This window comes from Danaus plexippus, chromosome 5, assembly GCF_018135715.1.
Source record: "Danaus plexippus chromosome 5, MEX_DaPlex, whole genome shotgun sequence".
Lineage (NCBI taxonomy): Eukaryota > Metazoa > Arthropoda > Insecta > Lepidoptera > Nymphalidae > Danaus > Danaus plexippus.
The window spans coordinates 2,254,512-2,282,032 of record NC_083539.1 but is presented as its reverse complement, the minus strand read 5'-3'; the positions used below and the strand labels follow the sequence as shown (position 1 = coordinate 2,282,032).

At 29.0% G+C, this 27,521-nt stretch overlaps 2 protein-coding genes across 7 annotated transcripts; one reads left to right on the top strand and one right to left on the bottom strand.

The window, feature by feature from the left end:
• The first annotated feature begins 2,476 nt into the window (after positions 1–2,476).
• LOC116768904 (vacuolar protein sorting-associated protein 72 homolog) lies at positions 2,477–7,688 on the top strand. Its single transcript, XM_032659785.2, is given in 10 exon segments — positions 2,477–2,738; positions 3,004–3,127; positions 3,435–3,564; positions 3,639–3,815; positions 4,546–4,621; positions 4,710–4,831; positions 5,320–5,455; positions 6,741–6,817; positions 6,820–6,895; positions 7,354–7,688. Coding segments are annotated over 10 exon segments (1,242 nt in total). The 5' UTR covers positions 2,477–2,607; the 3' UTR covers positions 7,547–7,688.
• Positions 7,689–8,186: 498 nt separating this feature from the next.
• Positions 8,187–27,217, bottom strand: LOC116768903 (uncharacterized). Of its 6 annotated transcripts, none has more exons than XM_032659781.2 (6): positions 17,900–18,027; positions 15,030–15,155; positions 14,540–14,719; positions 13,497–13,717; positions 9,595–13,402; positions 8,187–9,313 (listed from the first exon to the last, which is right to left on the bottom strand). In XM_032659781.2, the coding sequence occupies exons 2-6, from the start codon at positions 15,100–15,102 to the stop codon at positions 8,376–8,378; spliced, it is 5,220 nt and encodes a 1,739-aa protein (XP_032515672.2). In that variant the 5' UTR covers positions 15,103–15,155; positions 17,900–18,027; the 3' UTR covers positions 8,187–8,375. The 6 variants fall into 6 exon arrangements, with proteins under 6 accessions (XP_032515672.2, XP_032515673.2, XP_032515675.2 ...); XM_032659782.2 differs by having other exon boundaries at positions 15,030–15,137; XM_032659784.2 differs by having other exon boundaries at positions 15,030–15,137; positions 17,933–17,999.
• Positions 27,218–27,521: the final 304 nt, after the last annotated feature.

The window sequence follows — 27,521 nt, the reverse complement described above, 5'->3', positions numbered from 1 at the left end:
GATTACAAAATTCCTTTAGTGTTGGATAGTTTAACGAGGAAGGCTATATTATATAAAAAAAATTGAGATCCTTATTAAAAGCCCGATAATGCAACCTAAGATGTAAAAAACTTACCTGAAAAAATCTTTACAGAGCCAGCGTTGCGAAGACTATTGATTATAGAACAATGTACTATCACTATGCAGAACACATAATTGTCTACATAAAATATGTCGTAACCGTAGGTCTAACTGTTTTAGTTATCTCACAATAAGTCTTTTATCTAGGACCTTTTTAATTATTCAATTCGGTAGGTTAATTCAAAAGCCAAAGCCAAAAAGTTGTTTTCAAATAAGTATTAACTATTTGCGTACGTAGCGAAATAAGTACATATTAAGTATGTATGATCTGGTGAGCAATCATGAGGAGCAAGGGTTGGTAGCCTTTGCGAGATACAAACTTGTGCTCAAGGAACTACATGTTTTTAAAACTTTTTAAAAATATTTGTTTGGTAGATTTTGTCAATTTGAGTATCTAAGAAGATTTTGTAATATTTAATTTTTTAATAAGACATGAACCTTTTAATATAATTCACGAGGTATTCAGTGAATCGAATCTTTAAAAAATTCAATTGTTAACTTTAAAAAAAATACAATATTATTTAACTCTTTTTATTATATGTATCGGATTTAATTCGTTATTTATAGAGTGACATCAGCATAGCATTCTTTAAGAAAATAATAACTGTCTATTTGACATTAATAATTTTCGGACTAGCAACACCGTTTAAATAGCCATAGCATATAAAAAAATGTTCAAAACAAACATTATTAAAAACTGAATTAGGTCAACAATTTTACACTTAAGAAGACATATAAGACCGTAGTTATTTTAGGCGACCTAATATTTTTAACTAAGATTATTAAATATCATGGTGTAGTATGTTAAACTTTTCTTTTAGATTTCATTAGTTACGTAGATTGAAAAATATGATAAGATTTAGATAAACAATTGGCTCCGGGAATCAATAACTGTGATGACAGAGAGGATTGACATCGAGACTATGAGAGGAGCTGAACCTTAAAAAACATCGACTTGCCTCCGCTTAACTACAATTTAAAATCAATATCACTATATTTGAATTTTATATGCTAACTGTAAATTTTTGTATCTTATAAGCATATTTTATTAGAGTATAACATATTAAAAAGAAAAGAGACAAGATAAATTTCTTTTATTTTTTCCCACATATTTATAATATTAGCGTACTTAGTGATGTTACGATCGTTGTGGATAACCTACCATAAATTTAAATCGATAATACAGACACAAATACCTCCACTACCCAAAATTACATCACCAACCCACACCGCCTTCGCCGGCAAAGACGAGGTCCCGTCTCTTACACGTTGCTCCGGCGTTCTGCGGTCGGGGTGCGTAAGGTAGTCCCATCACCTGATACCATCATCCCCTTCAACGACGTCCTAAGCTGAGGTCCAGCCTCTTAAAGGCACCCTTGGGATCGGCGTAGAAACTGTCCGGCCCTTTCTCCTGAATTAAACGGGTTGGTCCGTCGCATCGAGACACCCACCCCTCACGGTGATGCTGTAAAATCCAATAGAGCAAACAGTAGCAGACAAAACGATACTAATAAAACATAAATTTGGTAGCTGATTAAATGGATTAAGCAAAAATTCTATGCATTTAAACATTATATTTGCCCATTAATATCGAAAGCCTATGCTAAGAGATTTGGCTAATTGTTATGCAAATAAAAAAATTAATGTCAAGATATATTAGACAGCTTTGTACCAATGATACTAATAACATGTTGAGAAGAGTCTCCATTGCTGTAAAAAAATTGGCTTATAGAAAAAAAACTCGTTAATTTATTATAACTAAAATCTAATTCCAAATATTTAATGCCATATATGATGTCTACTTAGACCTCCTACTGAAATAGAAATATAAAAATGAGTCAAAAACTACTGAGGCTTAAATTCTCTAAAAACTGCTCAAATGACATATTTGTTATATTATAAATAACACAACATAGATAAAATTCGACTATTTCTGAGGTCTGATGAAAATATGGTAAAGTTTTTTTGATTTGTCTACGAATCTACTTTAAAGCAATTTTACTGTCGTAATAGGAACTTTTTAAAACAAATATATATAGCTGACACATAAAGATTTTGAAATATGGCTTCTTGTTAAATTTATTATTTTAATAGATTTTTTATTTGTTATTAGTAGTACGCTACTTTATTTTGTTTTTTTTTTTTGTTTCTTAAGGTTCAATTCAGTTTTATAATTATGATTATTGTACGAAATGTGTTTTTAAAATAAATATTATATTCTTCGGATTAGGAAAGCCAATGTCATAGTTAATATCACATTAATATTCTGTATAATTTAGGTATCAAATATAATTATAGATAGTATTTAAGCTTTTGAAGGTATAATCTGGCGATTCGGTGATAAGTGTCAATTGTCAAGCTTCTTGACAGATTGTTATGTATATAACTGTGCTTTCATTAAACAAACGATTAATAATATTTATATTTTTTAACTTAATAAATCCAAGCCTAATTTTAACTAGTAAGTCTCAGTATTAAAATAGAAATATGGCGCAACGAGAACGTCGGTCCAATGCAGGAAATCGTATGGCAAAATTACTTGATGAGGAGGAAGAAGATGATTTCTATAAAACCACTTACGGCGGCTTTACAGAAGCCGATGAAGACAATGATTACATGTAAGTATTTAACTAGTGCTTTTATATGAACTCTATGTTCATATAATACAATAAGTAATTAATTAATTACATTTTGTAAACATACTTTTTAAGGCGCCAAAATCTTTCAAATGTTATTTATCAGAAAGTTATCTGGTAACATGGTATTACATAAAGTTTTCTTCATAGTATTATAATTATCTCCCAGTGATTGGTAAAAATTATGACAAAAAAATATGATATTTTGAGATAAACATTATTCAGAATTCCTATGCTAAAATTTCAGCCAAGAGAAAGAGGTTGACGATGAAGTGGATTCTGATTTTGATATTGATGAGACTGATCAGCCAATATCTGACACGGAAACTGAAGAAAAAACTAAACAAAAAGTTAGCACTAAGGGTTATAAGGTTTGTTAATTATTGCTATTTTATCCGAATATTGGTTTATGAGTTGTAAACAAAGTGTTGCTATGATTTATAAATATTTACTACTGAATTTATGGATAAATATTTGCCAAAATTTTATCTTTTTGCCAGACCAAAAAAAATTACTCAGATAATTTATAACATAGATTGTATTGAAATCCAAAAATGTTTTTCATTAAATAATATTTTTGTATTGAAATTAAGCATTGAAGTGTATTTCCCAGTGTGTTAATAGCAATGACTAAATGCCTTATAATTTAAAAATATTTTTTTGTATATTTACTTACAGGATCCAAATAGAAAAAGAAAAGGAGAAAAGAATAAAAAGGTAATAGTGAAAAAGCCTAAAGAGCCAAAAGCCAAAGAGGAATCCGAAAAAGTCGAGCTCAATGAAATATCAGTAATGGACACATCAATTGGTACATTTTCATGGTATATTTTTTTATTATTTCCCATAAATAAAGTAAACAATTTTAACTTATTATATTCACAGAAAGAAAATCTATAAGACAAAGCACAGCCGTCAAATCCCTCGAAACACAGCAGCGGATTAAAATAAGGTCGGAACTTAAAAAGAAAAAACCAAAGAAGGTTGAAGAAAGAGTTCTCACTCAAGAGGAACTTCTTGAAGAAGCTCTTATAACTGAAAAAGAGAACTTAAAGAGTTTGGGTAAGACTTTATATATATGTATTGTAGGAATGTGAGAGGGTAGGAGAGGGGCAAACCACATATAAGCAGTTGTCAGAGGAAATCAGGACTCTCTTTTCGTTCATAACGCGGGTAATTGTAATAGACTAATTGTTTTTAGTTTTTCGGGGTCTGTGTAAATAATTTGTTTGTGTTATATTCAGATACATATATACATATATATATGTATATATGTTCACCATTTAATAAAACTCTAAGTGAACCAACGATGTGTGCATTTTTATAATGGACAAGTTAATACAGAAACTTAACAATTATATACTAAAACCTTCCTCGAGAATCACACTACCGAGTTAATAACTGTTTGATAATTTGTGCAGTAGTTTTTTGGTTTATCGTGAACAGACAGACAGACAGACGGGGCGTGGGACTTTGTTTTATAATATGTATTGATTGATAGAGACTTGGTTATATTATTATAAAATTAGTATAGTACATAGTATTTAGTAATCAATAATAAATAGTAATTTGTTCTATTGGAAAGTGGCCATTTAGTGCCATTTTGTGTTTTGTCCTTTTATTATGACTTATATATATACTTATAATTAGAAAAATGTTTCTAATAAAAGTACTTACTATTCTTTGTGTATTAAAAAATGACAGACTGATTATATACCTCCAATATAATATATATATTTTTTGATTGTATAAAAAAATATATGGTTCTAAATTTTGTTTGCATTATTTACAGAGAGATTTGAACAGAGTGAATTAGAAAAGAAGAAAATAAGACCAACAAAGAAAACTATAACGGGTCCAGTCATTAGGTATTAAATAAAATTATATAATAAAATTTGTTTGTATGTAGTACTACATTGAAATAAATGAAAAATATTTTTTTATATATTTTTAAAGGTACCATTCTTTTGCGGTCCCGCTAATAACGGAGGTGATGCCGGAGGATAAGATTAGTTTAAACACACCAACAGCGGAACAACCAGAGTTGAATTTAAGTGATTTGATAAAAAGTGAAGATGGTAGGTACTTATGAATTTTATTCTATAGCTTAAAAAAAATTATAGTGTCTGCCTGTGACTTTACTTGTGTAGTAACTTATAAGAAATTTAAAGTTTGGCTAGACGAGGAAGGATTTCCGGTTATAATGTTTCGTTATTTTTGTATGCAGAAGTGATATTAAATAATAATATTATTTAATTTTTTTGAATGAAATGATTCATCAAGTAAAAAAACACAATCTCTTTGTCTTATTAGAATATTTTGATTGAATTAAATGCACCCAAAACTATTAACTTAATGATGCATAAATATTTTTTTACTTACATTCGAATCTATAATAAGCACTTCATTTATTTAAATTTATTACTTAAATTAAAAAATTTCTTTCCTAGTACATAGTAAAAACAGTAATATTATGATATATGTAACCTCTTTTTACCATGACTAAGTGGTCATAAATAAATTACATATAATTTAAATAATACTCATGAAAATATAATAATTATAGGTTTAACACTAGATGATTCAATTGAAAATCAACAGTCAATGCAAACAATGAATGAAAATGGTGATCAAAAAGCTGATAAAAAAGAGATACAAATCTTAGAGCCAGACGAGAGCTTTAATATAGAAGACGGAACTATGTAAGTATAACATTAATGTTATGAAGTAATACTTTATTGGATACTAGCTTTGGCCCGCGACTCCATCCACTAAATCAGAACTGCATTTCATAGTTCCACCCGTGTGGTTTTGACATTGACATCGGGATAAAAGTTAGAAAAATAATACTAATGCCATTGAACCCAAACTGTTCTTCATGGGGCCACTCTTGTAGCTTTGGGATCAGGATAAAAGGTTGTATATGTCTTCCTCCAAGGCCCCATATATGATATATCGGTATACCAAATCCATCAAAATCGGTTCAGCGGTTTAGGCGTTAAAACTTCACAGACAGACAGAGTTACCTTGGCATTTATAATGTTAGTAGGGATACTATTCTAAGATCTTAATTGAAATTCATTTATTTGATGATTTCAATGAAAATTTCGTTCACAACGAAATACTTAAGTTTAATATAAGGTATATTATGTTGATAAAACTCGTTGGCAAATTATTCATAATTAGGTAAACATTCCAAGCGTCTTATACTCGTGATAACTCCTAAACGAAATGTGCGATTGGGATGAAAAAAAAAGTATTTTACTTTTAAACAAATGCCCTTGATAAGATTATGCTGAATATGCATAAGGATTAATATTAGAATACACATTTAACGTAGTTCCTTTTTTCAGAATAAATAAAAAAAATTTGCACAAAAGTGGATATTATGACTAAACTGTAATACTCAGACGCATATACTCTCGCGGACACTTCTAGATCTTAATGGGACCTACAAATCCGTAGCACATTATTTTGTTGTGTTGTCCATAGGTTTTGCCGCGCACGGATATATAGGTTTTTAGTTTTACACGTTGATATACAAGGTAGCCATTTTCTTACGGACCTCTAATTATAAAAAAAATATATAGTCTATGCTCTATAGCCTTCCTCGATAAATGGAGAAACTAACACAAAAATAATTCTCCAATTTGAACCAGTAGTCCCTGGGATAAGCGTGTTTAAACAAACAAACAAATTAATTAACTCTTCAGCTTTACATTAGTATAGATGTTTGAAGTTAGTTAAGATTTCATGTAGGTACCATAATAATAAGGAGAAAATTGTAAACAAAGAGGTTTAATTGTTTTTGGAAAATTCTTATTCCTTATAATTCTGTTTTAAACATTTAAGCAATACGGAATTATGTCATGGAATTTTTGAATCTTTAATACAATTATAAATTTTTGAAAATAGTTATATTTTGGCAAGAAAACTTGTTGTGTTATTATAAAAACATGTTAAGACTTAACCTAAATTTCTATATAGGAAAGAGGAAAAGCCGCAAACAGTTAATGCGAATACAAAATATCATGAGAGGACATTATTATATTTTGAGAATGACATAAAGATGAGGCGTTCAATGCCTGCTTTCCTCAGAGGAAACCAAAGAAGAAACGAGATCTGCTATGTGCTGTAACAAAGTAAGTCTTATATATATATATTTAGGTTTCTAACAAAATTATTAAAAAAATAAAGTTGTCTTATAAAGCCAGCACTTTTAACTAGAACAAAGTCATTATTATCTTAAATCAAAACACCTTAAATAAGTTAAATTCAATTTACAAAGACACAAGTCACGACGACAAAATACTTTCCCGCGTAAATGTGAGCAAACCAGATGTTATCGCTTTAACCTCACTTCGGGTGCGTTCGGGAATTTTAAGATTCGGTTCAAATTAAATGTGTGTTCCCTAAATGTATATATATATATATACTTTTAATATATATATTAAAAGAAAGTATTACCATAACAAATATTTTACTAGAAAAAAAATATATTTATTAAATATAGTGATTATAAATTGTGGATATATTTATTCCTAGTATATTAAATAAAAAAATATTTCCTATAAAATATTAAGTGTTGTGTGTTTTTCAGACGTCCAGCCAGATATATAGATCCAATAACAAAACTTCCCTATCGTAGCGTGGACGCATTCCGAATTATACGTGAGGCTTACTATCAGCAATTAGAAGCGAGGGGAGACAAAAACGATCCTCAAGTGGCCGCCTGGTTGAAGTCACGGAGACCTAATACAACATCATCTTACGTACAAATACATATTAAATGATTTATTCGTTTTATTTATAAAATACATCGAACTGTGCTGGATGAGGTAGATCACAAGCTATTGACATAGATAGTGACATTAATGACAGTGACATATTAGTTGGATTACAGAGAAAGCAATAATAATTTATATATTCCCATTATATCGTATTTTTATTTATTTAATGTTCCACTTCGGTGTTTTTAATATTATTTATATATTTAGAAAAGGATAGTTTTACAATTATGAAAATGTTAAACAACAGGTATTCGGGGTATGTAGAACATATGCATATTTGAATTACAAAATACATGTCAGTTGTGTGCTTCATTAAATGAAATAAGTATTTAGTGCAAAACTTTCCTATTTATTATTAAAGTTTAATAGCATCAAAATTAGAAAATGTATGCCACTTTATAGAGAATGTTGAATATATCAAATTTTTGCATGTTGGCTTTGTGGAATAATTGAAAAAAAAAAAATTTCAGTCGGTAATGGAAATAAGTTATTTTATAGTAAACGCTGAAGGTTTTTCTTCATAACTTTCACTCATAACTATCTCGTAACTTACAATTATATTAAACTTAGGTTATAGTTTTGATTGTACACACATATTATTTTGACCTAGAAAAACTCATGTAAATTAAATAAAACGTAAAGGTTAGTAGAATAAAGCTTTTAATAAATAATCATATTTTCTTACAAAATATAGATCCAATAACTGTACAAAAATTGTACAAGGCCTTAAAATTTAATCTATAAAATTAAAGTAATTTAAAAGGTATAGCTTAACAGAAAAAATATATAACACTATAAGGTACTTAGAATACTGACAATGTTTGATTTGTATTCAAAGGTCAGCTGTAAATGTTGGATTCAATCTTAAGTCTGGTACACTATTTCTTCGTGGTATCTTCTTCAACTCCTTAAAAGTAATCAACCCAGATGCAGTTGTATCCAATCTGGAGTGATATTTGGACGGATCAGTTGTAGGCAAGTAAGGATATTCACTTAAATAGGTCTGCGCATTTCGGACCTGGTTTTCCTTTGCGAAATCGTTTAACTGCTCAACTGCCATTTCGTAAGAATTCAATCTATTGTCTGATATATTTTCCATTGACCTAAAGGTTTCTAGGACAGCTTTTTTATGAGGAATGCCTCTTAAACTTCCTTGTCGACTCAGTCTTCCTTCCATTACGTCTTCGAATAGATCTTCAACTTGGAATTTTTCTGAAATCTTAACGAACTTTTTGGTATTATCTGTTTTATTTTGTTCTTGCATCTGATTCCATATCTTCGCGATTTCAGATGACGGCATTGAGTTAGACTTTTTAATGTTGCTTCTTTTCTTAGGCCGACTTTTATCTTTAAGAGATTCGACGGAAGTATGTAGTAATTCCTTTTTAATATTTCCTCTTTCGTGCCTTAGCTCTTCCAGCGATTGAAAATATTTTTTCGCCATCGTGAACCTATTCTTGTATTCTAAATGAGCCTTTTCTGCTTCAGGTTGTGCCCAAGTTTCCACAGATTTATCTTTATTATCTTCTTCTTTTTCAACTATTTCTAAATCAATATCCGAGAAACTTAAAAAAGTCACGTCCTCACTATGATTCCCTTTAACCGAGGTATTTGTTAACTGTTTTTTGTTTTTATCTTTAGAATCTAATTTTTCAAATATCTGTATAGCATCGGTTGTAGAAAGATTTATCTTAGCTTCATCCATATCAGGCGATTTTAGTTTTTCTGATGTCAGAACTTCGACTGATAGAGTTTTTGAATGTGACGTATCTGTAACGATAAATGTAAATATTTAATATTTTGAATCTATAAAAGAAGAGAGATTCGTTATTGCTTTTGAGATGCATGTATTTTAAAATAAAAATAAAAACCAAGATTTTGACTTTATATGGCTTGTTTAATAAATGGTTGTTTCTTCATAGCTTAGTTAAAGAATTAACCCAGTCATTGAAATAAAACAAAATAGAAGTGGATAATTCCTATCGAATAAATAAAAGTATGTACGTTACGAGTTAGAAGTTATTTAGTAGGTAGATAAGTTATACAATTACCTGGAAATGAATCCCGCACTTGCGTCTTATCTGTAAAACCAGCCGAGTTTAATTTGTAAGTTTTCGTTGTCAAATTAGAATTCTTAGAAACATCTTCATAGTGTGATATAAAATTCTTTACGCATATTTTTGGCAATTCTTCGTAAGATTTATGTTTATCTAAACCGTCATCTTGAGCGATATCAGTTGTTCTGCTAAATATGTCCATTTCCGACTTACTAATGGATTTAAGTTTCTTAACTGAAGAATCCATTTTCGACTGATTAGTTTGTTTATTCAAATCTTTTATAGTATTTTTAACGTAATCATTTGTTTCTGTATTAATAAAATTGTCATGAATGGGTCGTGAGGACGTTTCGTCGAGACTGATGCTTTGCGTTAATTCAGCTTGTTTTTGATTTTGATCCTCTTTTAATACTCTTATGGTAGAGTTTCGTTTAGGACTTTTAAGGCAATCAGAATTTTCAGAGTGTATAGAATCATTATCATAAGTTTGAGATGGATTTGTCAACAGAGGTGTAGGTTCATTTTGTACACTAAGTTTTTTGTTACTATCTATGTAGGCCAGGTTATGCATAGATTTACTTTTTCTTCGTGCCCAAGGTAATTCTTCTGTATTGGATATGTTGTGAAATAATGAAATACGACTAGAAACTAAGCCGCTTTCATGGTTAACGTCTATTTTGTTTTTTTTCGTCTCTTGTTCATTATGCGGTAGTCCTAGAAAAGTGTCAATCTTATTTAAAATATGTTTTCTAGAGGTGCCAAAGAACCTTTTGGGACTGGTTTCGAATGCTTGGAATACTTTCTCTGATAATTCTTGTTTTAAGTTTAATTCTGTTACAGGTGTCTCATCAACAGTAACCATATCTACTAAATCTTCACTACTTACTTTGAAATCTTTCAGTGTATCGATTACTGATCGCGCCTTACTTTCAGAGGATTTTTTTCCGAAACAAGTAAATTGTTCGTGGTTGTTACTATCGATATCTTTTCGTTCAGTGGAGTTAAATATTTCAATTTGTTGGGCATCATCATTAACTGGTTCACATTTGTCTTTGACATATTTTTCATATTCTTCTTTCCCTGATTTTAAAATATGTTGGACAATTTTTTTCCCCTTTCTTTTGGTCAATGAATCATTACGTCGTAAATGTTTACCAGAAAGACGTCTTTTAGTTTGAAATACTTTTATTTCTTCGGATTTAGCTTCTATTTCTCGGATTCTTTCATCCCAATACTTTTTCTTTTCGGAAACAATATTAATAAATCTTGGGTCTCCAAATTGAGTTTCGTTATCGAGTCGATTATTGTTTTCTTCGCGAAAGCTTTCTTTGACATGAAGGTTTTGACTTACTGAAACGGATTCAGTGACATTTTCCTGAACCTCAGAAATCTTTCCTTCTCTTTGTTTCGTTTGTCTTTTCACATCTGTTATAATATCAGATGCTGAATTGACACAGACTTCATTGTTATCTGTAACAAGTTCAACTTCAAAATTTTTCTTGTAGTCTTGATTAGTACTTTCCGAACTTACTTCTGAGTTCGAAAATATTTCATCATAAATATCATCAAGGTCAGTAAATGCGGTCACCACTGCGTCAGTTCCATATGTCGGTTCCTTCATGCCAAATGTAAAGCTCTTTTCGTTCTCTTCAATTATGGGTGTAATTTCAGATCGTTTTATTTCATATTTGGTTATATCATCGTCTTCATCAATGTATTTTATATCTTTTATGATAGGACGTATTTGAGAGTATATTTTTTCAGTATTATTTATTTTGCTATTACTAGATTCACTTGAAGTACTTTCAGCATAAATGTTTTCGTCTATACTAACATACGCCGAATCCCAAATATCAGTTTTTGGTGACAGTTCTCTACTAGTTTCTGAAGGGGTAATTTTGGAACTATTATTTGAATCTAAGCTATTGTAATTGGAATTTTTCGTTAAATCTTCAACTTGATTTGAATATTCAGGAGTCATCGTTGAGTTTTGGTTTTGTAAATCTTTTAGCTTATTGTTATTATATGAACAATTTGTCGTAGTTATTTCACAGTGGTTTGTTTGATGTTCGCTTGAAGACGATAGTAAAACTTGCGGTATAGATACAGGTGCACCGATAATGAAATCAGGTTTGTCATTTTGTAATTGGGACAGGTATTTTTCGTGTTTTATAAAAGGATTGTTCTTTAAGCTACTGCACATTACATCCTCTAACTCATTATTATACTCCGAATCAAGAAATACAGAATCGGTGTGTTCTCTGATAGCTTTTGATTTTATGTTATCACGTGTAAGACTTGACGTAACGAAGTTACTACTGCTATAATCAATGAAAGGATTATTGCCAGTATTATTTTGGTCTTGATAATCATCTAATAATTTAACAACAGAATCTTCGGTTTCCTCACTTTGAGAATTATTGGTTTCATATTCATTTGGTACGAAAGAACCAAACTGTTTTCCTACCTCATAATTTTGTTCATATCCATCACTTAAAAACGGATTGCTTGTCGATTGTGTGGTGTCTACTGAAATTGTGTCTTCTTCAAAAAGGTCATCTTTAAGTTTAACAATATTTTCCAAACCGTGACTTAAGTATTGAATGTTAGTGTTACATGTATCGACGACTTCGATGTCATCGATATAGGCTTTTGACTTTTCAGTTAAAATGGACACCGAAATGTTTTTGGGGATAATTATTCTATTGTTTTTTTCTTGAATTATTTGATCTATTTGATCATCATAAAATGTGGAATTGACGATATCGGGTATGTCTTGTGTGGCTCTGGATAAACTTATTTTTCTTGAACTCGAGTTTTCTTTCCCGTTTTGAAGCACTTTACAAACACGATTCATAATCATAACTTTAATTGCTGTTTTGTAAAACTTTTCGGGACTCTGCTTATTTTTCGTATGCTTATCCTTAGATTCATCTTCAGCTAATAGGTTATTATTAATGGAGAAAAAATTTGATTCCTTAAATTTTTTCGTTGCTCCTTTGTGTATTTTTTCTTGTGCGCCACTTTCTTTTAAAAGCATTTTCTCAACCCCGTAGTCAACAACTTTTAAAACAACATTCTTATCAGTTTTGGTATCTATAATATTTATTTCTTCCCCGTTCTCAAGGAAAAAGTTATCTTTTTCTAAAATTTCAACCACATTTTTAGAAGCTGTGGCAATGAATGGAGAACCAACAATATTTTTCCCGCTACTTGTTATTGAGATTTTGTATTTTCCTTCTAAAGAAGCAGTATAGCTTACACGTGCGTGATCTTCTTTTACATCAGTTTCAATTTCGATATCATATTTCGTTTTTGGAATAAAAAATGTCTTATTAATATCATTTCTTCCGTAAGATCGCATGTAAGTTGTACCGTGTGTTATTGGTAGAGCATTTTCAGTGTAAATCCATTTTGCCTGTTTCTTTAACAAATTTTGTCTTATTAATTGAGCTTTACCCAATATTGGCTCTAAAATAGTTTTTCCATACACCCCTCGAGGGCCATATATTGTAATAGTAATTTCATCTGGATTCAGAGATTGTTGAGCTGTTGGATATATTTTAAAATATACTTTATTATTTATTTGAATGGCTGTTAGACCCGAGCCTTTCGCTACGTAATCCAAGCAGTTTTGCAACGGTTCTGTTACATTTTTCTGGGTTGTCATAGTCCTATGCTTTGGTGTGGGGGGCTTTAATTTCGATAGAGCCAGACGTATGTTTTCTAAAAAATTAAGTAGCTTATATTCTTGGTGTTTACTGAGTGATTCGTAAGCTTCAAGTTCCTGTCGGGTAAAGATCTAAAAGAGGAATTTATATTTTTATTAATATAGTATCTAACACAAGTATACGTAAAAATATTTTTTATTTTTCTTTAAACTTTTCTGAACTTACTGGATCTATGCCAAGATAATGTTCAGCGATAACTTGAGCGTGCTTCAGCGAGAGTTTTGAGGGTGGATGGCCAGCACAGGCTCCTGGTAATGCCATATCCAGAACTCCACATACTATCCAACCCTGTCGCCAAACGACATCTAGTGAGTCGACTCGCACCGGTCCGGCTTCCGCTAGCCATTTTAAAATATCCTGTTTTTGTTCTTCACTGGAGAATGCTACTGTAATGACATATATTATAATCTCAATACTTAATCTTTAGACATATTTTAGACGTGTAAACGATTAACTCAATTCTAAAATAAAGTAAGTGATCGTGTAAATGATTGCGTTAGTACTTCGAGAGAATTTACGGCTGTATGGCAGAGACTACGGTATGTTTTTAGTCACGTTGAGTTATGATTCATGGGATGTATCAGATTACTAATAATAGCTAACATGAATAGCTTAATGCGGCGTTAAGATGTAATCACTCGTGCATGAAGTAAAGGTACTTTTAAGTTTCACACATCACACAGAATTCTTAATTTTAGAACAATTATAATATTTTTCGTACATAATTATTATAATCATATATCATTCTTAGGTTTTAAGAGAATAGTTACTTAATAAATACCTATACGTAAAAGAAGTCATAGCCAAGTTATTGATTTTTTATTTTATTTAAAATTTGTTTTCTATCGTAATTTATAACTATATCGTAGTTGACATAATTCCACAATATTAACTGTTTAATTTCATCGATTTACATAATTGCATAAAAGCATGAAGCACATGTAATGTATTAATAATGTAACCATGATTTGGTTTGCTTCCGCTAGTCTAAAAATTCCGTTAAAATAAAATCTGCTAGTTTATAACCTAACTTTAATTATAAATTATTTTAATTTATATGGAATTGTGGAAAACTTATTAATAACTTATCCAAAAGATTAAAGGCATCGAAACTTAAATATTTAATATAAGTAATTATGAAAAATTTTATTAAAATTTATCGAACCTCAAACACAATTTTGCTGATCCCAGAAGATATTTATACTTACAAGATCTTACGGCCGAGTCTATGTATTTTAGAAGTTTCAACACGCAGTTCGGCTGAACCCAGAGCAAAGTTAGCAAAGTTGCAGGGGCGAGGTATCGCAACGTCGTCAGAAGAATGGTAAGTACTGATGACCACATGCCGCGCTGCTCGAATTCAGGATATTCTGGTATTGGAAATAATCCTGGAACGAGGGAATGTAATTTTATATATATGACAATAAATAACAGTTACAATGAAACTATGAGTTTAGGATTTAATTCCCGAAATTTCGATTCTTTTACAGCAACCGTTATTACGGGGAGGCGAGGTGAAAAATCTTTTTTTTTATAAAATCATAAAGTTGCGTAGTTATATCCGAAAAACAAGGTTTAATTTTATATACGTACACGCGGAAAACCAGTGCTTTTCGATCAATATTATATGATTGTCTTTTGTTTAGATATGACCAAGGTAGGTTTTAAATTATTTACTGATCATTTCTCAATACTAACCAACGCTTCGTGCGTTTTCTTCCAACACATTTTCTGCAAACTTTCTCGACAATTCTTCAATTTTATCTGACATTTTCCCCCTTCTACTTTTAATACCTCATTTTATTCCTGCCCCATATACATATGCTTTATAAAACAATTGTGAGAACGTGTTAATACTAAGTGGCTTTATTCTATTAAGCATTTTAATGAACATTTGATATATATTTTAAATAATTCCACACGATATGGATGAAATGAATGGTTAATGGTCTTCTAAACTATCATAAGGAAATTTCTATGAGATACATATGTATTGATTAAGGTGTTGATTACTTACAGATATTATCAGGTATTGAACAAAAACAAAAAAAAAATTGTCGGGTTATTGTGTGAATTAACACGAATATATATATATTTTAGACTGTAAAAGACTTCCACTGAAAGAGCGTTCGAGCTAAAACATTAAGCTGTAGTCCATTTTCATTAAACACCCTGTAAACATAGTAATCTTATCTCCTCGTTTATGTAGACGTACACAAAGGATATTTATCAAGCACTCGAAAAAGACCTCTATTTCTTTAACGGAAATGTTTAAAATTGTACGAACATGATTACATTTACGTTACTATGAGTAAAAAGCGTTCATATAAACGTAATCTGATAAAGTAGAATTAGTCAGAAAATTAATACATCAGTTCCTGCGTTGCATTCCCAGCCTTTATTCGCTGACTGTTGTTATCATTATCGCAATTGTCTATAATATATCAGCTATTGGAAATGTCATACTTATAGATAAAGATCAAGTGCTCTTATAAGGATGGAAATATACGTCTCATGCAAGACTTTGTTTTTTTTTGTTATTTTATGATTTTAATGTTTCATTTACATGGAATAAGGTATATTATAGTTTATTACAAATCATTACCACAAATTATTTATCATAATTATTTTAATGTTCTTTATAATTTTGATTTTTAATAATATTATTTAGGAATAAGTGTTTTTTGTAAGCAAGCATTTTAACATTTTTGTTGTTTTCATCTAAATAATAGAAACAAAATATAGAGGTCTATTATTATCTCAATGGTGTTGATGACAGTTGGTTCGCACGTAACAAATATATAATTATAATTTGAATGCTACCATTTTTGGTTTCCCAGAATTTTATCATAAAAATAGCCGAGTTTCCTACTTTAGATGTGGATGTGAGATTATTTCTCTCTCACCCTACTAAGCCTCTCGATAAAGCACGTCTCAAACAATAGCATTTTTTATCATTTCATGTTCTGCTTACTCACGATTGTGTGATGTAGATAAAATATAACTGACCGTCAAAGACGAACCTGTGTTTTTTTATTGGTAATACATATTATGTCCTGCAGCTCTTTATCTTATAGTTTGATTCACGATATTATTGAGTTAGTTAGCATTATTTTAGATAAATGTCGAGTTCTTTATAATATAATCTACTTTTTACATTTATTATTGTCTTTTTTTTCTTTCAATTTCTAAAAATATAGATATAAGAGACCTAGGACTAAATTATTAAATGATTTTATTTATTTACTTGTTTGTTGTTATTATCAAATTGTGTCATAAAATGTTTTTGTTAGAAAATTTTATGCATCGTAATATTTATCTAAGTTGGAAGAGAAATAATTGAAAGTAGACCCGAAGGAAAAGACTAGTAGATAAAATATATGTCACAGATTAAGAGAAAAATTATCTATCTTGTCACGTCCTTTACCTTGAAGAGATACGAGTATGTTCGAGGTTATTGCGTATTTTTGAGGCAACATGGAATAAGACATCGCAGACGAGATGCCTGAATCTTTTAAGATAATGTCGATGATAAATGATCAGAAATAATTCTGTTAACATAAATGTTGAGATAAAAATTACCCGTTATGTAAAGAAAATAGACGTCTTACTTGATTAAAGAGCCCTTCGGCTGTAGTGAAAGTAACTTATAAGAAAGCTAGACATTTATAAGGCGATATGTTAAGCCGATGAATTCAAAACACATTTTTTGAAGTATTATGCTACTTTAAAGTTATATAAAGTCAAAGAATAATAAACTTTACAATGTAAAAAAAAAAATATTCATTATATAGGTACATAAAAAAATGAGTGTGGCGGAAACGAGACAGTCATTGGACGTGTACTTTCTATTTACTTCATGAACTATAACATTCTAAATTTTTAAGATAAACATGTAATTCTAGAACATCAAATGTCCCTTATATTTTATTTTATATTTTGCTTTCCACCATAGAGTATTTATATTAAGACTATAGCACACAAGAAAGGCAGCTATTTGTTCTAATTTTTCTTATCAAGCAGATAACAGTATGTATTTATTTTAAAAGACGTAAATTCTAATCATTAAAATAACTTTTCGGTTTTTTATAATTAAATTTAAATAAAAAAATTAATGCTAAAAAAATTTCACATAATGTGAAAATTAAAATTAGGTTATTTATCTATTAGGTGAACCCTAGAAAAGGTAATTGTTCTATCGCTATCATTATGGCATAATAAACATCGAATTTAAATAGCAAAAATCTAAATATTTTGCAGAATAAATTTAGCAGAACGCGATAAAAAGGATTAGTTAGATAAAATGTATCGAAACAAGGTAAAATTAAACGGAATTTCAAGAAAAAAATTATCCACTTTTAGAAGGGTCTATATTTTTGTAATTTCATTTCAAATATTTTTATGAAACTGAATATTCAGTGGAAAATAAGAAGAATAAATTTAATTAATATAAGCAATGTCCAGATCTGCTACATGTATAATAATAATTCTATATTGGACACTTGCTCGACTAAAACAGGGCTCTGTAAAAGTTGGTAGATGTTGTGATTTCACACTTTTTTAGTTACCAAACATTTAAACCGGATTCGCATATCACTCACACGTAAAGCCACCCAAATTAACACGTTACTATTTATTAATTATAATTTATTTATTACTATTACTTAAACACACATCACTGATCGCAAGTTGAACTGGCACTGCTGATATGTCGTAGCATTATCAATATTATTTTAGAAGGTAGCGACAGCAGCAAAACTCTATAAAAATATTATTCGACGTTAACTTTGATTTAATAACACTTAGTCGTTTAACTTTTATTTCTAATAAATGTGTACAAACGTCTTCATAAACAGAGAATTCCTGTTCATTTTCTTTCAATCACAAATATGTTCTGTGATCCTTCTTTTAAATATTTTTGTGTACGAATAAGCTTATAAGTTTCGTCTAAGTCATGAATAGAAAAACTATTTCCTCAAACTAAAAAATTCACTTTAACTTTAGTGGATCGCAAACCTTTACTATGTTGATTTTTTTTTTCTACAAGTTCTCGAGAATGAGGAGAAACTAAAATACACATACACGGGAATTCCCGACAATGGTTTGACCTGACCACGGAACCCTAAAAGGTGTTTTTTTTTTTATTATCATCAGATAAAACGATCCGCGACAAAAATAATGAACCAGACTTATTTAAATTATAAAAATAGTCTTACAATATTTTTATAAAAAGTATTAAGATTATTATTTCTTTAGATAAAATAACTCGCAAGTCGTAAAAGCTAATAAGTAATTAATCAATAAGATAATTACAAGAACAGAGGCGTTGTTTTAAATTTAATAAAGAGTGTTTACTTTATATTTTTAACTTTGTTTTTTTTTAATAAATTTAATTTTGCTATGTCTTATTTAAATTTCGAACGTCTAAATTTAAATACCTTTTATTATTTTTCATATTTACTTTATGTAAAATTTCTTCTAAGACTTGATGTTTTATATTATAAGATTATAAGATACTTTGCGTTTGCTTTTTTTGAAGTAAAGTATTAATTAAATTACTATCTGGTCTTTGTATGTGATAACGATTATAGCAACCTATATAAATATATATGAATGATACGAATTTATGGGAAAAATAAATTAAGATGTGTTTATTAATTAAGAAATTTCAAAGAAAATTAATTATATAATTTAGAAAATCTTTTATTTTACTTTACATTACGAAGTTAGTAATGATATCAGTGAAAGAAGTTATTAATGCTCATAATGAATCTCTATGTAAAACGTTTTATGATTTTTTCTCGAGTCTCCACAGATCTGTGTCAGATAACGTTCATTTTTATTGTATTACGTGAGAGCAAGACTACTTTTGGATTCTGCTTTTATCTAGAGCGTTCTGTAGGTACATTGAATTGTTATATAATTTTGTAAATACTTATCGAGTGTCTCTGATTTTTTAAATATTATTTATAAGATTCAATGTCATTTCATATCGAAATTTAAAGGTTTTTTTTTATCTTTTACAATAATGTAAATGTAAATTATAAATGAATAGTTTGTAAGCAAAAAAGACATGAAACAAGTTCTTTGTATTTTAGAACAAAAATTTATTATAGGTATAATAACCACGCTATATTAATTGATATTGCTAATGCCTTATAATGATTTGTTGTTAATCAATATCTTCTTACCAGTCATTAGACTTAGGAGTAAAAGAGTAATAACAGAAATTAAGAAGAAAATAAATTAAAAAAACAATACGTTGCTGTCTATTAATTAACTTTGCGAGAAATAGATTTAATTCGTGTAAAGTTATGTTCTTTATAGAATTTTTAATTTATTACCTTCTTGTCAATTAATTAATCTGACTAATGGATTACAAACGGTTTGAGTTTTTATGGGTAACTTTAAGCTATAATAAAGACGCTCTAATGACAAGGTCTATAAAAGAAAGAATTTGAATAAGATATTAGTTATAAGAAGGGAGATAGAAAACAGTCATTATGTTCCTACCCATTAAAGTCTACACTTAAGATTTGTATAGTAAGAGACTATAGAATATATGTGAGCAATAATTAATGTATATTTATCGTTAAAGTATTAGAAACTATACTTCGTTGTTTCTGACAGTATTAAACTACGTAAGGCAATTACATCACACTAATATTACGTATATACTTTTGATGTACAATTTAATCAAAGATAATATTTCATTGCATTATTTTATGTTGAATAAAACAAAAAAAAATCTGTCATTACGATTCAAGGACGATGATAAGGGCTTCTTGAGATTTTGTTTCATTCTATTTTATCTATTGACAAGATAATCTAGTAAATGTCTGATTTATAATACTTAGGTGATTTTATTGTTGACTCTTGTAGGCTTTTAAAAGTTAAGGTACATAAATCTTTAGTTATATTTAAATATATTAGGATTATTTTTGTTAAATTATATATTTGAAATGCTTTCCCTCGTTCAAACATTCATTTGTTATTAAATTCTCAGAATAAAGAATATGCATGTTGATGTCGGTAAAAGAGAGAAGGTTACAGTTTAAAAGTCAAATTTAAAGTTCTGAGAAAATTATAGTTTACTCCTATAGAATAATGAGAACCAGTGAAATTTAAGTTCTAATTTGAACCAGCCTTGACATGGTATTTGATCTCGGGTTCATAAACCGAACGTTGAACGGTCTAAGCCATGCGGCCGTTCGTCTGAGATAATGAAAGTTGTCTTGATCATCTCGTTAGGTACTGTGTTAGATGATTCATTATATGAAAAGTAAGACAGGATTTATAGAACGAAAATATTTTTTAGAATATAATTTTTGTTTAATATTGAATTCAAGTGAATTTCCTGCTTTATTAACGTATTTTTACGACTGAGTATAGCATACATAAACTTCTTCCACAAACGTTACACTTCTGTTTTTGAAGTGAGCCATTTTTTTCTATTACTTACTCTCAGTTGCGTATTTTTATGAAAGTATTAAATATAAATAAGATTTAAGAGTAATTTATCTCTATAGAAATAGGTCTGGCTTAAATTTTAGGAGATTGAATTCAAAAGTAATTTTACCAGCTAATAGTACATAGACGTAACAACTTAGATTAATAAGAAATAAATTTGTTGTAAATTAAAAGAAAGATAAAGACGAGACTACAATATAACGCGTCTAAAATTATTACATGACCTAAATATATCTATGAAATATTACGTATAACGCTTGTAACATGCGACGTGCTGTATCAAAAGACTTTGTTATTTAATCATTCTGCATTTTCACAAGGCCTTATAAATCACGTTGTCTTGATGTCGCAGACTATCGGTTATTATCTTACTGTATATAAACAGATAGAAAATTCGATTATGTTCATTAAATTTAATAACAATTACAATAGCCGGAATTATTTGATTAAACTTATGAATTAACTAAGAATGTCTGATCTACTTTTTAACAATTTGAACACATATTAATGCGAATGATAGATATCTTATAATTTTTTTGTATGAAATATTTGTTTTAACTATCCATTGTTGCTTTTTCAATGTTTTTTTGAAGGTTTTTATTAATTATAATTGTTCATTATTATAATATGAACAATCATAGGGCCATGACAATTTTAAGGAAAAGTTATTGAGTTATATTGTAGTATTTAATTTTTTCGTATAATTTTCTTAGAAAAATAAAGATCCGCTTATCAATTTCAATATCAAGCAGGTATTATTCGAACGAATAATAGGATCACGAACGATAGATATAAATGAATTATGAACGCGAGATTATTATGAGAAACTGTTCGTTTTTTAAGAACTAGCTGACACACGATCACACTCATACACGTAAAAACATAACCCTCTTCTTTACACCGCTGTGATCTAGTAAATTGTTGGAAAACATCAGTAAATTATTCGTTGTAATGAAAAAATAAAATCATGATCATAAAATGGATGTTTCACCTGATTGGAGTCGACACGAGATACCAGTCTGTGATAAAAATTGAAATCATTAAGTGATGTTTCATGATAAGCAAACTGAAGAGAATCTTCTCTGTGTTATCATTCAATAATTTTCTTCTATCACGCAAGTTTATTTATATCTGCTATAGCATGTTTAATACTTAGCGATGATTGGACGTAGTGTCCAATAAAAATGACACTGTGTCATAATTTTTTGCATGTCACTTTTGTTTTATGACCAAGTCCAAATGTCATTTGTTTGTATAGAATAATGTTTTTCGTTACTATGAAAACAATTAAAAACAAGGTATATTTAAACACTTGAAATAATAAAATAAAATAATGTATGTATCGAGATAAATTATTTTACTGTAGGTAATTTAATTTAAATTAAATATTTACAGCCAAAAATAAATGTTCTACGTTCAGAAATGCGTTTTAGCTGGTCCCAATTTCGTTTTTTTTTTTACAAAAAATATAGAGAATTCAAAGACTTTAATCAAAACCTTATTACAATCAAAAAGATTACGTAAAATGTTATTTCAAAAAATATTTTCTGCATTCTATGTCTCCGCCGCCGATCCTTTTCAATACAGTTTCTATACTTTTTTGTCTAATTATTAAGTTGGCCATTAAAAATATATATATATTTATTAGTACGAACTTTCATTGCAACGGTACGAGCATTTAATGTAAGAACATATTATGGTTATTTGATTACAAAATTCTTTATTTCAGAAAGAATTTTTTTTACTTTATTTTTGTGCTCTAAGCACCATTTCCGTGTGAGACTTACAACAAAATTAAAAAAAAAAATTGAAACTCAGTATCGAATACAATAAACTATTGAGATGGGATCTTAATCAAGACATCAAACGTACTAATTCGTGATATTAATTGTAAATTCAGATTGGATCTTACAACAAACATGTTAATAGGTCATTAAATATTGAATTAGCAGCTAGGGTTCATTGAACTCATCAAGATTTCATTAAAATTATAAACTAGAGTAACTGCGAAATAATTGAATTTTGCCTTTTAAATGAAGACAGTCACATGTGAAAGATGTACTGTTTTTTTGTATTAAATATATTAACTTTATTATATTAATTGTTACAAGGAGTCCTGTCTATCGAGGGCTTTCTGTAACCTGTGAGTAGGTAGCCATTCCTTAAAATAAGAAAAAAATATTTTTCTCTTCTCCTAGGTAAGGAGAAGAGTTTTTATTTTTGTTGTCAATAAAAAATTCTCAATTTAAAAATTTTACTTTAAGAAATACGTATCAAGCGATCAAAGCTTTGCAGATACTCACGATCTACAGAACATATTCTAAAGTCAGATAATGAAAAAAATATATTTACTTTAGAAGCAAAAAACCATGATTGAAAGAGATAATTCAGTTTTTAACAAGTTTTTTAATGTCGTATTAAGTTTTCAAAAGATTCATACGTTTTGATTACATATAAGTCTTATATTTATTATAAAGAGATAATATCTTAAATTATTTTGATTATACTGTTATTGTACCGAGTGCCTCTATAATGATGGACTTTTTACCAATCGAAGTAAATGCTCATTGGATCGTAAAGGGAACTGATTGCTTTCGATTTTGTTGATGACAGTGAAAGCAGCGAAGAAATTTTATAATTACACTATTAGTGGTTTTAATCTATAAATATTCACGACTGTAAGTATTATATGATAATTTATTTATTTTTATACTCGTAAAACAAATGTATGCATTAATGGATATACCTGTTAATGATTGGGGAATTATTATAATAATTTTATTTGTTATTATACTGAATTATTCTCACCTTATGTATCATGAGTTAGTGAATATTTTATATCCCATTTTTTTATATAAGCAGATTGAGGAGATTTTCTTTGAAGGAAGCAAATTTTTCAAGATTATTTTTCATAAAATCTATATTATATAATAATATTGTTTGTAGGCTATATTTTATTTTAAATCAGATTTCGGAGTAATTTTATAGAGAGCGGTTATAAGTTCCTTTTTTTTTATTCGTTTGTATATATAACGCTTTTATTTTGCTTTTGTTTTTATAATAAAATCTTCGTTTCCGTGATAATAAAACTGGTGATATAACAATACAGTAATTGAAATTCGATGAAAAATAATGTAAACCTCATTGTAGCGTATAATTTTATGAGTGCATTAAATCTGTATTGATGTCTTAAAGAAATTTTTATAAAAGTAAGCAAGTAAGTGTTAATAAAACTTTTAATCGATAAATTCAGTACGGATGTCGCAACTAAGAAAGTATTTTTACGATTTAATGATCAACAAAAAAATATGTTTCTTAAACATAGGAAATTATATTCATATTTTATTTATGTCCCTCACTGAAGCAAGTCATTTTTAAATTTTTAATCGGTTTTTTATTGAAATTTGTTTTTTTTTTTATTTTTTCTTTTTACATATTTTTTCTTATTGTAGAATTTTCTCTTACGATTAAACACACTGACGATTTATTAAGATTATTTGTGTTTATGTAATAGTTATAATCACCTTAACAAAATGAACAAATCGTTGCGGGTAGATGACAAATAACAAGACCAACTGACAGATATTTTCATCTTGTCTGCCCGTAGTCACGGTTGCTGCAAAGTAACCGTGACTACGGGAGTATGTAGTTCAAAATTATAAAAAACGCGTTGTACATCCGAAAATATTAGTTTTATTTGAATGAATACTAGCGAAAGTCTTAGATATCTTGAAAATAAACACAAATAAGTACTAGACGGTACTAATGAGATAGTCTTAAAATATACATATACATAGTGTTTCCTATTGCTTTTACTTTGTGTTGTGAAATGTCACAATGAAACGGTCCAAACGTTTGAAAACCGAGCTAAATCGCCAGTTAAAAACTTTCACACCCAATATGTTCGGTAATCGGTAAATAAAATGTACCGTTGAAATGTATAGGCGATTGCGTGTGATACATTATTTATCTCTTAATAGACTCTGAGCACGGCTATTATTTTATATAACTAGATTTCATATAACCGAACTTTTCATACAAATATATAATATCTATTTATACCTTTACTACTGTATTTGAGTGTTGGCATAAATAAAGATTATTCTACTGTTTATTATGGTTTCATTTCGATAGGTTCGTTGTTGTTAGTCTGGTTGTATTTGATAAAAGTGGAAATCATTTGGTTATGACAAGCAAAAAAAATAATGATTATTTTACATAAACATTGAGGTTATTTTTGACTGTCATTGTCATGTTTAGGACGTCTTTTCATATACAGCTGTCATAGCAAATATAATTTGGACGATGTGTTTTTTTTAGATCTAATAACATATGTAGTTCCTAATTATGATTTCAGTCGAGACTTAGAGAGACTTAGAGTAAAATTTTATTTCATTCAAAAGTCGATCCCGGATCGTGTCTCCTCTATTCTACACGACACTGGCAGAATATACTGTGCACGTCTTTGCACGCATGAAGGCCATATTATAAAAAAAAATTGCACTATAAACTAAAATAATAAATTCGAGAGTTGGAGACCATGTTTGAATTTAAAAATATATTGAGAGTTATTGCGCTTTCATGCCGAAAATATTATAACAGATTTTGATAAAATTACAGTAATATACCTTAGACATCAGAATATATAAATTCAATGTAGTTATAGAAAGATCAGGGCTAAAAATTTAATTGTGTATAAGGTTATTGGTAACATTTTTCCCTAAGACCGGTTCTTAGTATATGAGTTCGAAGCCGCAGCCAAAAACTAGTATAATTAAATTTCAATAATACAGTAGAAATATCAAAAAATCGAAAAGGTTTAAAAAAAAATATTTTGAAGGTATGCACGATGTGGAAGTTAAGCATTATTATAATTTCATAAAAGACTAACTGCGAATGTCTAAAATAGAATTTTTTTTATTGATTCGGTATACCCATAAATATTTTGTTTTATTTTTTAAAATATATTTTCTACTCGCATGTGTTTATATGATAATACGTTAGCACATCGGACACAGTTTAGGCATTGGCATATTGTTTACCAATTCCGATGTATATTTATGTTTGGAATTGTTCTATGTAAATATACATGTTTGTGTGTCTGTTTGTAATAACAACAGTTATATTGTATTACAAATTTTTATCAACAATTCCGTGTTCAATATAAATAAACATACTATATTATGTATATATATATGTGGTTTGTTGCTCAAACAGATCAATAAGCATTTTGACACAGCAAATGTTGGGTATGGAATAAAATCATATAATTTCTGTTCCATCACAGTAACGAAGAAAAAATAATAACGTAAAATAATAATCGTTTTTATTATATGGATTTTAATTAAGACATATTATAAAATCGAAGATCATAACGTTCTGTTATCATCAATTTTCAGTAAGAAAAATACTTGCACTAGTCTTAATCACAATCAAAAGCCTAATTTGGAAACCAGATGTTGTTATTTATTTGTGTTATTCAATTAAATATATATTATTTTTATTGACAATAACTTCTTTAATATAAGTATCAAGCGAAGAAACAAAGTCGGCAACTTCATTAGCATTATTACGTAAATTGTTTCCGCAAATAGATCCGACATGAGATGAGATTTAAACCGTCACAGAGCAATGAACATACGAAACATTATCCCTTGTGAAAGTACAAGTAAAGTATAACTTTTGAGAAAAAATATTATTAACAACAAATTATTCATATAAAATCAAGATCAAGATAATAATTAAAGTAATTTTTTTTTATTTTTCGGTACATTTTTTTTATTATTATTCTTTTATAACTACAATATAATATATATATAAATTTATATATATATATATATATATATATATTTATATATAGAAATGGTTTGTTTTGAGGAGATATTATAATCATATAAAAAAAATCGCAAACAAAAAATCCTTTTGACATAAATAAGCAAATATCCAAAAAAACGGATCAACTAAGACAAAAAAAGAACGAAGAGCATTTTTCTAAGACTGTCCTTAATTCTTTGAGTTTGTTATAAATTTTTTGAGCAGGCAACACTTCAATCTATTATTTTGTAAAGACAAAACACAACAGCCCAAAAAATCCATTCACGATGAAGATTAATGGTTTTAAGATGTGAACGTACTTTATTAACTTTAGGCAGCAAGTCATTAGAGTAACAACAAAAACAACCATTATTAAGAAGCCTCCAAACTTACCTTTTTCACTAATGACACTCCATTTTCCGCGACCCGTGATATTCAAAGCCGCCACAAAAACAATCCGCTTATCAACAGAACGAAATACGCGCAAAAGTCAAAACTTTTAACTAAAATCCCGTGTTTTGGCTTGCAAAACCGTCGAGTTTTAAACGCGGACTTGCGTACTGTTCAGGTACGGCTTATTCTGTCTCATGTTAGATGGCAAATGACCGTCAGACGAAGCGGTACAATCGCTGCGGTACAATGAAATTAAAAAAAAAAACCTCTAATAGACAGGGGATCTATAGCGGCTAACATGTCGGGGAAAGTGGCGCTTGCCCAGTCATTCATTACGATTTGAAAGTGCAAGTTCAAATGTTTGAGACAATTTTAAGGTCAGACTAACACGATCACTTTAATACAACATTATGACGATCGTGTTCCTAAATCATTTCACCCACATTGTATTTAATTTCGTAACAGCATTCTTGTATAACTTTATTTTGCTAACATTTTCCTTGGAACGGAATA

Coding starts and splice junctions, on each gene's coding strand:
- LOC116768903 (XM_032659781.2), bottom strand. CDS start 15,102: ATGTCAGATAAAATTGAAGAATTGTCGAGAAAGTTTGCAGAAAATGTG. Junction 14,720..15,029: donor AGAAAACGCACGAAGCGTTG/GTTAGTATTGAG, acceptor CCCTCGTTCCAG/GATTATTTCCAATACCAGAA. Junction 13,403..13,496: donor ATTATCTTGGCATAGATCCA/GTAAGTTCAGAA, acceptor TTCCTCTTTTAG/ATCTTTACCCGACAGGAACT.